The following is a 14,030-nucleotide window of genomic DNA, read 5'->3' as shown; positions in this document are numbered from 1 at the left end:
CATATAAACGCACAGTGCCAGGTTATTTCTGCTGAAGGTAAGAAAATTTGACAACAACATGACCACAACACTAGTGAATGAGGACAGCCAAAAGCTGGTAGCAGAGGCCATGCCCATTTCCCAAAGGGGCCAGCAGGACATCCATACCACTGAAGAAAAGCCTCCAAACATCTGCCATCCGCCAATCCATCTGCCAATGGATAAGTGCTGAATGTAGCAAACATTTAAATGCCAAATCCTTATGCTAAGGTTTCCCTTCTTTTTTCTTTTCCAGTCAAAACTTCTTAAAGAGACACCAGATGTCCACTGCTGTATAAGTCACACAAAAAGCAAAGGCAGTAAGGATGTGCCCCCAGCTCTGCCCTGCACTCTCTACCTGCCAGGCTTCCTTGGCAAAGGAAAAGGATGATGCTAGGGATACTTGTGCTGTGAGAGTGAGTGAGAAGCACTAATCTTGATTTCCCTTAGTGATTCATTTATGAAAATGGGATCCAATATACCTGAAACATGAGGAATGTGATCCTTTAGTTATTACTGAAAAGGCCAAAACTTGCTTTAGAAAGAAGACAGATTTTTCCTATCCTTGGATCAAAACAGATCTGTTCCGATACGAAAGGCAAAAGGAAGACACTGCAGAGCATTCAAATAGGTTTCTTGGTCAGAAGTGAGGGGAACAATCAGCACAATGAAACAGAATACAGAAATATATCTTAACAATTCAATGCTTATTGCTTATCCCTACTGCACTGAATAACCAACACTGACCTGCTGCTACTTAACAAGAACATATGTTTTGCTATAAACCTGCACAGTGAGAATTTGGTAAGTCCTAAGATCTATTTGCCTATTGGAGAATCAGTTGAAAAGCTCTCGCTTGCTCTGTCCGTTTCAAAAGAAAGCAGACATACACTGTAGAAGAAAGTCCTGCAAGCAAACACACTGCATGAATAAAAACAACACTCTCAAACACTTGCCCCATGGATGAAAAGGCAAAATATACCTACAACATACCAAAATTCATGAAATTAATTCAGATCTCCAAAGAAGCACATCTACAAGGACAGGTGGAGTTAATGCATCAGTAAGCAACCCAAAACATCCATGGAAAGCAGCAGAAACACTACCTGCACATTTTGTCCTTGTTGTGAGTGGCGGTCCAGGTGGTCCTGTGCCTCCTTCTCCAGGGCGAGTCAGCAGCACTCTGATCTCATACTCCACATCTGGGTCCAGATGCCACAGTTTGTAATTGGGAGAGTCCACAATGTGTGTTTCTGCCCAGTTCCCAGTGGTTGTCCGATACTCCACCTCTTTCAGTATGATGGGCCCGTCTCCAATGATGGAGTTGGCGTTGGGTTTGATCCACAGGTAGGTGGCTCCAACAGCCAGCAGCTCAGGAGGGGCAATAGGAGTTGGGGGTTCTGTAGATAAAAAGAAATCATGAGAGGCCTGAGGTCGTTTCATCGAAACGAAATTTCCACTATGTACCTGTAAAGCAAGTCTGCCCCCAAATCTTTCGTTAGTTACTGAGCGTTTCCTGTGATTTACCAAATCTTTCATGAGAATTTGTTTTCTGTTATGGAAAAACAAAGGAAAAAGGCATTATATTTGTTCTGAAGTTACTGCCCCTTGTACTGGTGTATTAATGCAACTGGTAGCATTACCAATGCAGAAACATTACTTCAAAAATACAGTGCCTACAAAGCAGCTTCTGCTGAAAATATAAAGCACAACAGTCACACATTTAAAAGATCAGAAGGTTTGTACTTATTCCCTCCTTTATTCATATGCATAACGGCTGTGAATATAACACAGGAGGAGGAAAAGAAGTCTTAAATAACACAGATTGAGCATAACTGTGTAGTGCTTAAAATGACACAACTAGCAATGAGTGGAAAACTCAAATCACTTGCTCATTCCGTAGTTTTATTAAGGCAAACAAATGTGAAAAATAGGATAGATTTGTAATGAAAGCACTGGTTATTTGTCTGAGAAGGTACTGCAGCTATGAACACTGGGGATCTCCCAGTGGTCCTGCACTCCAGACATCACTAAAACTGAGAGCTTTGGTAGCTCAGAGCTAAGAAAAACAAAGGCACCAATGACTGACTGTGAAGTTTGCTTAATTTCATGAGCAGAAGTACACAAAGTCTGTTTGAGACTTGGAAGAGTGCCTAGATGTCTGAGAAGCATCACGATGAACCCAGACACTGAATATAACCTGTGTGATAGAAAAGCAAAGACAAGTACCAATATCTCAGCAGCACCTCAGCACCTCAGTGACAAAAACCACTGCTGGTCTCCTGGGCTCTGCCTGCCTGATCCCCACCTGCACCGTCAGGATGTAAGTACCACTATGGTGTTGGAAGCCACATGAATAGCTTATGCTTTGTGGATTTGAAAACCCGAGCTGAACTGTGCAAGATTATGAGCAATTTCATTAATTTCATTTAGCTTTCGCTCTGCCACACTCTAATGTGGTTTGTCTTCAGAGGACACAGATCCTATTCTCTTGTGCAAACAAGGTGACAAAAAGGACATTTCTCTCTCAGAAGAAGAAACATATGAATGTTACATTAATTTTAGAGCCCTATGGGAATTACTGCACACCTCACAACCCCCACCACTGATTCCTCACAGAGCCCAGAAAACAGCAAGAAAGCAGAACCACAGGAATGGGGAAGAAAGGAGTTGGTGCACCACGGGATGGGAGGAACAGAGCACTTTCCCTTTCGGAGAAGTTTTGCAGGTTAATATCTGCTCACTGAAGAGAAACAAATGCACAGAAACCACTATTATAGAAAATTACCAACTAAAACATTACCTGATTTCACCTCCTCTGGCTAACTGATCACAATGAGCTATGCATCTGAGATCAATTGCATCAGCTGTGCATTGTACCTCCAAAAAAGCACCAGTCTGAACTGTAATTGGAACAGGTATCCAACAAGAACATAAACTGCTGTCATGAGCTAAATCTTTACATGTTGGTTTGTTTCTGCTGTTATTCTGAAATGTTCCCCTACCTGCAGGCAGATTTTTGTCCCCCAATACAAAATGTCAGGCTGATTATATTTTGACACAGTAAAGTTATTTCTCAAAAACAACAAAAAAAAAAAGTGTTCAAGAAATGCATGTTGATACATTTTCATTAAAAATCAGATTATTGTAAAGATTATTATAAATCTTAAATTGTTTATTACTTGTTTCTTGGCGCAAGACCATTAAAAGATAGACTCACTGATTTTTATTCCCAATGCAAATACGACATCTTGCAAGTCACATTACAGCTGAAAGCAAGAGAAATGAAATATTAAGCATCATTCTCCTGGGCTATAGATACTTCAACAACAGCACGATCCAGGTTACTCTGGGATTTGATTGCCAGTTAGAACAGATTTATGGGCCTGAGTTTAATTAATAAAACAGTTTGTCCTGCTAACCAGACATTAAAGTCTTGTCTAGCAAGTTTAGAAACTAATATTGCCAAAGCAATTTAAATTAAGACGACATCCAGCATTATTTCACTGTCTACTTCAGGACAGATCTAAACTGCCTCCCCTCCACCTCTGCCAAGATGGGGATGATGGTTTCCATTTTCTTCTACCCACTCATTTTTGGCTCTCCAGTAACATCAGAGAAATAGACGTTGCAGGATATTAGAAAATTAGGAGTTGAAACTGTTGCTCTCATTTTCCAAACTGAAGAAGCAAAGATGAGCAGCAGTAACTGTAATTTTTCAGGACTCAATAACACCTCACTGCACATAATGGGCTCTTTCCTACTGGCACCAACTGGACAGAAAGCTACTTTTCAACATCACTCTTTGCCAAGTTATTGCAAGTGATCTAAACAAGTTATTCATTATTTAGCACAACTAGCACATAAATAAGGACTGCTTTTGTCCATTGTAACTAAACACGCTTGTCAGTTACAGATGACCAGGCTCATGCTATCAGCTTGCTTTTGTAATTAAAACCTCTGTGCGACCTTGATTAAATAAACAGGGTAACAGATTGGGTCTGTACACATGCAATTGTGATAAGCAGTATTTTAAGCCTCATTTGATCCATCCAGCCAGTCTTTCATATTGCAAGCTTGCCCACCATGTTGCTCCCTTTCAGCCTTTATCCCCTCTTCCTGCAGACTCTTCAGGAAAGAGCACATCTGGAACTGGGCTGCTGCAATGGGGATGGCATCTAGCCTGAATCCCAGTCCCAGGAAGGACACAGAAATGAGGGTCCTAGATGACTTCTTCCAAGAAAAGACAAGACATACGTAGTACAAGCCCAAAACAGAGTTACTGAACATGCATAGATTTTACCCTGTGCACAAAGCACTCCCAATTACGCAGTCAGCAATGGAATTCAGGGTGTACTCTTCTCCCCCCCCCCCCATCCTCCTCCCATAAGAGGAAACACTTCACATACTGCACCCATTTTACTCTTGGGCAACTGTTTCTGGGTATCTCTACTCTACTACTGGAATATTTGTCTACATGACAATTCTAAGCAATTGCTTTAATAGGGCTCAAAGGGCTCCAAAATGAGGGAGAGAAAAGAGGATGAACCAAGTGATCTGCAACAAAGCACTGGGTGCAGGTTGGATGAAAAAACTTGAAATGAGAACAGAGGTTATGTTCTATACTTAGTTTTCCAGTTATCTGTATAGTTCAGTGGTAAAACACTGTGAAGTGGACCAAAAGATGGAGAAAGTCAATAGAAGTCTGCTGAGCTCTGGCAGTTGGGATCAATCATGAAGGAAAAAAGATATTATAGAAGACAAATTATTTGTTTGAGTCACCTTCACCACACTACTTTTTTTTTCCTTCTCCTATAAAGATGATGTACTGTTAGTAAGAAAATGTTACGTTGGGAAAAATCAAGAAGTGTGTTAGAAACATGGCAGGAAGCAGCTGATTGTCAGTCCTTGGTAGAGGTCTCAACAGTTCTGGAGCTTTTCATGAAAACAAAGAGCTCCCAAGGAAAACATGAAATGCTACAGATTTTGATTGCTGCAGTGAAAGAAACCAGAATTATCTTCATAGGAGGTGCTGGGTAATCCTTTAAGTAGTAGATCAGTAGATCTTCAATGTATAAGCAACTGTAAAATGTACTAGATTGACTATCATACAAGTAAAAGACATGTAGTTGCTCTCCCAGCAGTGTGACAAATACTCCCCAATCAGCAACGACTTTCATCTTCCAAATGCACCCAGAGGTACATTAGGATTATTTCACAGAGTGCTTTTTCTGAACTCTTTTTGCCAACTTTAGTCCAACTTACCTCTCACATCTAAAACCCCAGTGTGAAAAAGCAAGATGAGATTGCTGAAAACTGAGCAGCCTGTTCAAAAGCCAAATAGAACTGAGGGAAAAATTCCCTTTTGGCAGAAGTATATGATGAAGCAGACGTGGCAAAAAATGTTTGAAAATACAGTTGCAAGAAACATGCTCAGCCTAACTGAAACAAAGCTAAAGCCATTAATCTTATTGCCCATTACTGAATACAAACAGAAACCACTGCTTATGTTCCATAAGGAGATAATCTTAGAAGGGGTAATACCTTCTAGGACAACCAACCAGCTATCTAAATGTTGCAGTGAATGCCTCCTGCATTAATTCTGTCTGAAAGTTTGTATCATCTTTAACAACACAGAGAAGCAATTCCTGAGCAAGTCCTTGCTAAACGCCTATTCTAAACCACTACAATCCCAAATGGAAAGCAATGATCTCCTAACTAAGAACAAATCCTGAGTATGGAGCTGGAAAGGAGCACAGCCAAGGTCTTGCTGTATCGATCCTCATGAAAGAAGACTGAAGTTCCATCACCATCACGACATCTCTGATCTGTCCACAGGAAAAGGGCATTCTCTACCAAAAGACCTTTAGAAACACTCCAGTGTTCTCATGGGCAGCAGAAAGGAACTGCCAAACAAGCTATCTCAAAATCAGATGTGAAAACAGGAGAATGTTGAGGGTTTTTGTTTGTTTGTTTGTATGTAGGTTTGTTCTTTGTTTGTTTGTATGTAGGTTTGTTCTAAGTCAGTGCTTCAGATTTCTATAAGAAAGTAAAAAAATGCTCTCTGCCAAATTGGCACACTTCTGTTGCTGGTTTTCTGGGGTGCTGTTGCAATTGGACGCTTGTTCTTTGCTTTTTGATTTTTTGAGACTTCATGCATGTATCTCATGACAGAAGGGAATATTTCTGTGAACAGCTTACATCAATTACAAAAAATTCAAGAAAATTAATTGACAAAACTGAAGCCATGGAATGTTGCTGCTTTCTGATCGGGGATAGAAGAGACTGATCTTTCTGATAGTAAAAGCAAAGGGAAAGCAGCTGATTCCTTCACAGAGTTAGTGTTAATACTGGGAAATTTTTCTGTGTGTCTTATCCTGCTTCCAAAGACAGAGAACACATAGGAACACAAGATCAGCTCTACCTGATCAGCCCAAACATCCATCACACCCAAAAAACAGTCCCAAGTCTGTATCTGTGTGTAAGAACATGTTGATTTTCTACAGCACGCAGTACTACCTAAGGACTTCCCAAGCTCCCTAAAATAATCTTCCGGTATCTGTGTCAACCAAAGAAGTTTCACAGGACAACCTCCTGCTGACCAAAGTCTCCACCTGAAGTTACAAAATGCATCAAAGTGCAAAGTGCTGTGAAAAGACGTTTGCTGGACAAGCAGGATTTGTGTTCCCAAACCTGATACTGCTTTTTCCCCTACCAACAGGAACTGTAACAGTGCAATTTTCTCACAGCATCCTCATTGACCAGATGCAGACTGGGCAGATGAAATGGGTAAAGACGAGACCAGAAGGCACACGTCAAGCTTCTTCAGAACCTTTTTTTTTTTTTTTTTTAAATAAAACAAAAACTCCAGAACAGAACATAATTGCATTTTTTTCTACACAACAGACACAAACAGTGGCCACTGAGAACGTATATAATTAAATTTGCACTTAAGAATGCAAACCCAGCGGTTTTAAGAAAAGAAATGGAAACGTTGAAGTGCCATTGTTCGGATTTTTTTGCACCTCTGTCCTTGAAGATAAATCTGTCACCTCTGCACAGCTGTTGCACACCTTATCTGTAGTGACAGCTAGCCCTTAGAGCCAGACACGTAACTGAACAGCATCTGTGTGACTCCTACTTTTACACCTCTGCAACGAGCATTTTGAGCTCTGTATCATGGTATTTATATTGCTCATTAAGAGCACATTACTGTTACAAATACAGCCATTAAATTTTGTTTTCCAGTGACTGTCTGAACTTCCAGTTCCATTAACTGCACAAAGAAACAACATGAGGATTTTACAAAATTTAGCACGAGACTATTTTACTGCACTGACAGACACGGTACTAATAGCTCTTTTGTCTATAAGAGAGACATTCAAATCAGTCTCTCAGTAATGTAATAGGCTGACAGCAGTAGCATATGTCAACTGTGTTGGAAGAAATGTGCCAGTGGCATTAATAAAGTGATTCATTAATTCACCTGCATGGGTAAATTGCAGCAGTCTGCCTACTCAAAGAAAAGTGCCCAGAACCAATTCTAAAGTCAATAATTTTGAATATTTAATTAAAGCAAAAATCCAGGGAAGAGAGAGAAGACAACCTAGGGTTTCCACAGTCTACAGAACAAAGATTTATACATTCTACAGATGCAAAAGCCTTTCTTGTGGGAAGCTGGTTTTGTATCCCATTATCCCATTTGTATCCCAACACAGCAGTCCCAGCCTGCAATCACCACCCTTAGATACATTTCACTACTCATCCTCCACGAGCATTCCTGCACTGTATGCAGTGGCCCTGTGGGTGTGCAGGTGTCCTGTTGGCCCTCTCGAGATCAACACTGCAGCCATTCCTGTGAACGGTCAGAGGATTTTTATGTGCTTAACAATCAAAGACTGGCAAAAAGAATGGAAACTTGGCACTTTGGCTAAAGATCCAGGACACTGGGGCAGTAATTGGGGAGCTGCAATTCGAGGCTGCCATATTGTTTTATGGATTAGTAAATCTAATGTCAGTCCTCTCCATGTGATACTCCTTCTGGTGCAGAATTTACTAGCACACAGTAAGTAATTTCAGTACTCTATGATATGGACCACATGTCATAGCATGTCATCTGCTTCTCACTTTTGCTTTCACAGCTAATACCACTGCCTGCAAGGGATCTGACATAATTTCATGATTTGATCAACCTCCTCCTATCTTACAACAAAAAGGTCACCTACGAATATTAGCTAACATCTACCATGTCATGAGGCAGGAATGTGACCCAGGTGCCAAAGAACTAAACAAAGTGGTCAAAAACTCAACACAGTGGCAATGCAAAACAAGAGAAGAGCAGATCTCTGGGGATGGTAATTATAATAATAATTTAAAAAAAAAAAAAAAAAAGCCAGTGGAGCAAGATAACCAATATTTGACAAGATGCTCATCTTCCAACATTCCAAAAGACCCAATATTCAAAAAGTATGGAATTATATCCTTTACATCTCACAGCAGTGTAGGTGTAGTACATTTGTTCTAAAGAACTTGCTGATGAGAATGAAGAACACATTCTCTTCATATTTTCCTCTTAAAAAGCATGGAAATATTTCTGATTTGAATATGTATGTACTAAATTAAGCAAGAGAGCTGCCTGGGTTTAAAGAGGAGAATGCAATAATGTTTGTAAGAGGTAGAATAATTCAGCAGAAAACTTCCTTGAAAGCACTGCAGTTCACCAGACAAGACAGGTAGAACAAACCCTAGCTTAACAAAGTTTATCTCTATCAGTGTCATCTTATTAAACAGCAATTTATGAACTCATCGTGAGACCAGAAAGTTGGTACAGTCCATCACCTGCTACCAACTCTACTCCTAATTGTGTTATAGGTTAAAGGAGTGGGGCACAGATACTGATTGGGAATTACCATAGCATGCTATTTCATTAGCCTTTCATATTATTTGTCTCTCAGAAGCTTAGTCTGAATCCCACCAGAGCTTCCAAGGATGCTTTCATTCTCTAATAAAGAAGAAAATAGCATCGGATTAGTTGAACAGTATCTCATTTCCCAGCGTAAATTAAGTGAATTAGATGGAAGACTGCTCTAATTGTGAAGCTTATTACAAGAACTCACATAGATTAGAACTGAATGCTTCACTTTGAGTCATCATTTGTGCTGTAAAAGAGAGAAAAAAGAAGGCAATTGTAGACTCTCCCATGGCTCCCTAATGGCTCAGTATTGATGAGCCACAACTGTATCAAAAGAATCAAAAACCTTCACTACTGTAACAAAACACACTCATAAGTTTTGTGCTCTCAGCGTGCTAGAAGGCAACTTTCTTTACACAGATAGGAGTGCACAGGCAGTCTCCAGCAACTCCCTGAGAGCATCAAGCTCCCCAGGGTTGGGAGAAATGACCATTTAACTCTCATTTTTAATGTTTGTGTGATTTTTTGATCTCCTCAACCACGAAATAGCTACACAACGACATCACAAGAGTAAGAACAGCAGTACGTCCCTTGTTCCTTATGGAATGACACTATTATGGAATACCATTCTGGTTACAGACATCTTACATGAGGGGTTCAACACAATACACTCTTATGTACTAAGAACTTACATATCCATGAATTGATGACAATACTCTGAACTTTTACTGTGTAGCTTCAATATACTCAAGCTTGTACTAGTCACCTCAAGTTCCCTTTATAGTCCATGGAGAGAGATGGACAATTTCAGACAATGTTCAAGGTAAGTTTCATATCCAAGACAGATTAAATCAATCAATTCCTGAACCTTACCTCTTCTGACTGGTATTCTGATTTACGTGAGATGCATTTTACATCCTTAACCTTATGTTTTCAATGCTTGGCCTTCAACATGAAATAGAGTGAAGTATCAGACCAGTTACCCTAGGTGAAGAGGAAGCCACAAAGCAAGCTGTGCAAAGAACAGCTCAGCAAGAAGTAACACTGAGCATTTGAATGCTCTTTGAACGCTTTCATAATGCCCTCAATTCAGGGCAGCAAAGCTCAGGTGCTGCAGTCCAAAATCTTCATATGAAGATAAACGATCATACTTTTCTCTGAAAAAAAAAAAACAGGCACAGCTCTTTCTTTTATATATGCAGCCAGAAAATGCACTGGTGAGTGATGCCCTTTAATTTAATAACTCAGTGGCTAAAATCCTTGTCAAAGAAAGAATATCCCATCTGTTGAGGCTGCACACAGAAATAAAACGTTCCATTTTCATTTGACACACACAGACCAAAAAAAAATCAACAAAAAAAAACAATTAATTTCTCTATCTAACTGTTCTGTCTTGCCCTTCTGTTGGCACATCCTGAGTGCCTGAACCAAGCAAGTCCTGTTCTCCAGATTCATCTTTGATATCTTTTCTCTCACAAGTTAATCATTTTCACTTATATTACTTCCCTCATTTCTTGGAACTTGCACTTGATGACAGACACACCAGATGTGTAGATTAACAATATTGGACTTGAAATGACCTATGAAGAAAGCCACATTAGAGTTTAGCAGAAGACAAGCATCAGAGTGCGGCAATTACAAAAGTAACATAACACATCAGCTCTCTGACAAGGAGATGAGAATACTGGAGCTTTTCAGATGCTAAAGAAAACATACTGAGATCTCCACCAGAAACCAGAAGTCATTCAAAGTTGTGTTTCTGAGCCTGAGTCTAAATTCTCTGTCCTTCCCATGTGAGAAGCCCAGGGTATTTATACCCCACACTGCTTTGCTTTGTAACACAAACTACACAACAGTAAAATGTGCAACATTAGCTGATGGGAAGCTCTCTTTTCTTCTGGCTGCACCTACTCTGTACAAAGATACTGAAAACTGCATCCACATCCCATTCAAAACCAAGGTGCTCTCAGCAGCCAGTAGTCAGGGCCAGCTTTAGCTCTATCTCATGCTTCTAACACCACACGCTATTTAAGCTCATATATCATGTGTTATTAAATCTATTTCAGCTTTCTGCATGAACAAGCTGCTAATCTCCCACAGGGACTGCAAATGTAAATTCAACAAGCACACACACACAAGAAAAAAAAATAGTAGAAAGGCAGCAGTAAACACATAAACTGTGAAACATGTAATTTCAGGTCAACTCAAGTTCAAGCAGCTTTATCAGTTGCTACGCTACTAGCTTATGATGGTGGGAAAGGATGGAGGCAACAAGACTTTATAGGTTCTTCTAGAGAGGCTATTTAGCAACTCTGGCTTTCTGGCACATCTCTGTCTGCAGAATGAAGGATCGTCTGTCTCTAAGCTGCTGAAATGGCCAGTGACTGGTGGTATTGACTACTATGAGCAGCACGAAACAGTTTGTCCAGATTGATTAAGTAGCTTAATCCATAGCAACCTGCTAGGTTTACAGGAAAAGCCTGAGGCGGGATTTTTCATTTCGTTTAAGGCAAATTGGGGAATTAAAACATCCCACTGCCCTTTACCATCAGCCCAGCCACCTCTGAAAAGTATGTGGAAGAGAATATGAGCAGTAAGGGAAACTGAGACAATAGTCAGGCTGGAGTTTAAACATAAGAGCCCATGACTGTGAAGACGTTCAGGCTCATCAGCATCCATTCTGCTGCTGCACCACTGGTACTATTCTCTCTTCTCAATGAACCCGGAGATGGGTCAGCGAATTGCAAGGACAGCAGTGTATGCATATGCAACACAGGGCATTTCCAGGAGCCGCATGCTCACAGATCATCTTTGCAACATACCGGTGAAGCAAGTAACAGTATGTTGTTTTATAACTGGAAATAATGATTAATGGATAGCTGTAGGGTCATATAAATGTAGTCCTGTGTTTCAGCCTACAGTCTTGATGACCCCCAACAAAGAAGTGCACGCCAAGCTTGACATACAACTTCAGGCTTTCTCAGCCCATGAAACAAAACATCCTCCTTGAAGTATTCACTTTCCTATGACAGACCTATGAAAAACACTGAACACATTTGACAATTAAGGTGCAAGTCACATCTGACATAGCCTCTTAGGAGCTTACACTCTAATAGTAGTATGCAATAAAATGCTAACAGGGATCTTGGTCGGCCACCATGGGCAAGAGAAAGCACTAAAGCTGAAACCTGGGAAGTTCTGAACAAACATACCTGTACTACATGAACGGTGCTGAACAAACTATCCAGGCAGCTACCTTGCAGAATGGATGGACACCTGTGTGCATGTATTCTTGGCACTAATCGGAGCAAGGAAGCGTTTTTCAGAGTTCAGTATTATATGGCAGTTCAGTATTATATGGACGCATGAGGACTTTCTATTTCCATAGTAGCTTTGCTGAGTGCTCATGTCAGGAAGTCACTCTGTATGCCCTAAAGAACTAACTGAAATGACATTTATACTTGAGACTGTGAGGGACATGGTTTGCAAGAGGGAAGAACAGGCTTTCCTGTCACCACAGCTATGCTTCATTCAAAGTTCTCTCTCTTTATTTTGCTTGCTGACAATAAGCACAGATGTATACTCCATAAAACTTAAAGAAACTACTTGAAGACCTGGATATTAATCCAGCTATTTCCTACAAATATTCCAAAAACATTTGCATTAATACATCAAAGTTGTCCTACGGTTTACATCTGAACCATAACTTTTCATCCCAGACATTCAACATAGAAACAATTACTGTTCTATTTTTACTGACAACAAACATTTATGCTAAGTGCGAAAAAGTCAAAGTGTGTGCCAGTAGCACACCTTGAAGCTCCATTTAGGCTTCCAGATCATAAAGGGGGATCTCTACCCTTAGATTATATGCCAGACCGTTGTGCATACTTCACATTAACCACAAAGAAATAAATCTTCCTACTACACCAAGAAATACTCCCCAAAGTGGTTATTTCTATTAGCATTTATGATTTCCAATGTGTGTTGTTTCATTTTTGGTGTTGTTTTGTGTTTTTTTTTTTTTTCCCCATAAAGAACAAACTTTCTGCTTCTGAACGAACCTAACAGAGTCAATCCTGCACTTGGGAAGCTGTGCCTGTTGACACTGGGATCTTCAGGTCTGATAAATCCCCATTTTATTTAAAAAGCCTTACCCTGTGTCATAAACTTCCCTCTGAAACAGCATAAAAGAGGCACTTCAAAATCTCTTTTGTGTATGAAAGAATCTATTTTGTAACCATTAAAGAAAAGAGACTGAAGGTCTAAGACAGCAATCTACAGTGGTGATCAATGAATGACATTTCTACTCAACTATTCTTAGAGCTACCAACTGAGTGAGCAGCCAATCGGAGAGAAATTACAGGGGATGAGAAGTGAGAGCTGGTAATTTCCCCAGCTGCAGCACAATGGAGAAAATGTCCCAAGCACAGAGTGCAACTCCCTAACCAAGAGGCCAGACCACATCAATAAATCTAATAGTCCAACTACGGGAAGGCAGGCAGGATATTTCCCTTAGACTTGAAGTCCAGTGAGATCCAAGATTCAAAAAAAGATGCTACCGTTTTACTGGTTTGTTTGTTTGTTTTCAATCAGTCTCCCATTACTGCCATTAATGTCTGTAAGAAATTACTTCAGTAAGTGCATGTTCACCTGCTTTTTGTTGTGTTGTCCCTGAGGGAGTTGATTTGAAACAAGATCTCCTACCATCAGACAAACCTGGAAGCTCATTTGGGCATGGCTCCTGGAATACAGACTGTAGAAGAACTGAAGCGGGTTTTGATACAGTATACTGTATCAGCAAGTCAGTGTGAAATTAGTATTGAGACAAACTGTGTCTCCCATAGACAAGGTCTTGTGTTTGAGCTTATGCAACAGAACCCTGTCCTGCTTGAGAAGATGTTATTTCTCATTCACTTTACACCAAATTTCACATACATCCTGTGAGACCTCAAATCAAGGCCTTCCAAATAAAATCTCTACTATAAAAGTGTATGTTCCAATTATATAAATAATGGATTAAAATGATTTATGGAGGAACTAATGAACAGAATATTCACTTTGCTACAAATCTTACCTAAACAGAATCTGCAGGTGTCTG

At 40.1% G+C, this 14,030-nt stretch overlaps 1 protein-coding gene across 11 annotated transcripts in view; it reads right to left on the bottom strand.

Annotated features, from left to right (window-relative positions):
* PTPRT (protein tyrosine phosphatase receptor type T) overlaps nucleotides 1–14,030 on the bottom strand; it is a 425,958-nt gene that overhangs the window by 211,789 nt on the left and 200,139 nt on the right. For all 11 annotated transcript variants that reach the window (XM_048963311.1, XM_048963312.1, XM_048963316.1 and 8 more), the window contains exon 7: nucleotides 1,125–1,418. In XM_048963311.1, the coding sequence (XP_048819268.1) occupies nucleotides 1,125–1,418 (294 nt within the window). The remainder of the gene's footprint in view (nucleotides 1–1,124; nucleotides 1,419–14,030) is intronic.

Source organism: Lagopus muta, chromosome 16 (assembly GCF_023343835.1).
Source record: "Lagopus muta isolate bLagMut1 chromosome 16, bLagMut1 primary, whole genome shotgun sequence".
Classification (NCBI taxonomy): domain Eukaryota; kingdom Metazoa; phylum Chordata; class Aves; order Galliformes; family Phasianidae; genus Lagopus; species Lagopus muta.
The sequence above is the reverse complement of the archived record's forward strand: the minus strand, read 5'-3'. Positions and strand labels throughout refer to the sequence as shown.